General features: G+C 36.0%; 1 protein-coding gene across 1 annotated transcript; it reads left to right on the top strand.

Moving 5' to 3' along the window:
- Positions 1-14: 14 nt before the first annotated feature.
- Positions 15-1,337, top strand: LOC108763007 (uncharacterized; the record flags this gene model as incomplete). The annotated part of the gene is made up of 5 exons (XM_018510330.1): positions 15-163; positions 256-540; positions 624-734; positions 812-1,072; positions 1,161-1,337. Coding segments are annotated over exons 1-5 (979 nt in total), but the record flags the coding sequence as incomplete, so codon positions are not given.
- Positions 1,338-1,340: the final 3 nt, after the last annotated feature.

Here is a 1,340-nt window from a genome sequence, read left to right as displayed (position 1 = left end):
AACGGTGAAACATTCAAGATGGATATCTATCCTTACTTCTTCTTTTTATATAAATGGAACATTGTTGACACCTATTCCTCACACACCGGACACAGGTCTTTCAATAATCAACCTTCAGTGCCGGTAGAAAAAAGTGACAATAGAGAAGTGACAACAGTGAAAGGTAAGAGAGAATGATTTTTTGTCATAGAGAGAGGCGCAATATCACGCCATAATGAAAATATTGTGCTATATGTATCTTGATTTATTACGTAGGTCTAAAGATAACCGTCGACGAATTCATAAATCGCACTAAGTTGATCGTAGCGCACATAAAGAAATTTCAAAAAGATGCACAGGATGCTGTTCCTAATTTCCCTCAAAATGTTGAAAAAGCCAACTTCGACACATACCTTTTGTTTAAATTCGTAATGATGATACATCAATGGACCTCCGATGTAATAGTCCTAAATACTGTCGGCAAATCATATTACGAGGAGATCTTAAAGCTTCCAAAAAGATGTGTACCCCATCAGGTACAGACTAACTACACACTGCAAGGTGAGAGAGATTTTTTATTGTAGAGAAGCGCAATATTGCGTCAAAGTAGAATTGTTTTATAAGAATCTCAATCTTTTATGCAGATCGTATAGTAATGTCCTCTGATATCATAAGCACCATTGAAGCGATCCAAAATCGATCTCATACGAAATCAAAGGAATTATCGGAGAAAAAGGGCTACGACACAATGAAACGTAAGAGAAAGATTTTTCGCGCGATATCGTTACAAAGTAAAAATATTACTTCACCAGAATGTTGATTTTTCATGCAGGTAATTCGAGAAAGGCCGAACTGCTTATAAAACTTATTAAATCAATCGTATTTGAATTAAACGAGAATCTAAAATCTAAGGAAACTATAATATCGTCACGTCTCAATAAGGACATATTGATGCTTCAATTGTTCGCATATAAATGGGTCCTTAATATACGTTATCCGAATATCCGCAAAAAATCTGTCAATAAGAAATCCCAGCCTCCACTGAAAGATGAGTCTTCATTGCCCATGGATAAAAATGATAACGGACCGACAGGTAAGAGAAAGATTTTTTGCAGTAGAAAAGTGTCATATCGCACCAAAATAAATATATTCTTATACAAAAATCTTGATCTCTTATATAGATCAGGAGAAAAACGCCGCAGATATCTTGAAGCGCGAGAGTAGATCGTCGACGACCGAGGGCATCGATGCTTCTACTAAAACGGAGTGCGAATTCAAACAAATCATACATCACACATTAGAAATGAAGCTATTCACTTTCGCAATGATATCACATGAGTGGTTTACTTATGAGGACAGTT

The sequence above is a fragment of the Trachymyrmex cornetzi genome, unplaced genomic scaffold, assembly GCF_001594075.2.
Source record: "Trachymyrmex cornetzi isolate Tcor2-1 unplaced genomic scaffold, Tcor1.1 C3893464, whole genome shotgun sequence".
Lineage (NCBI taxonomy): Eukaryota > Metazoa > Arthropoda > Insecta > Hymenoptera > Formicidae > Trachymyrmex > Trachymyrmex cornetzi.
This window is presented reverse-complemented; position numbering and strand designations above follow the sequence as displayed.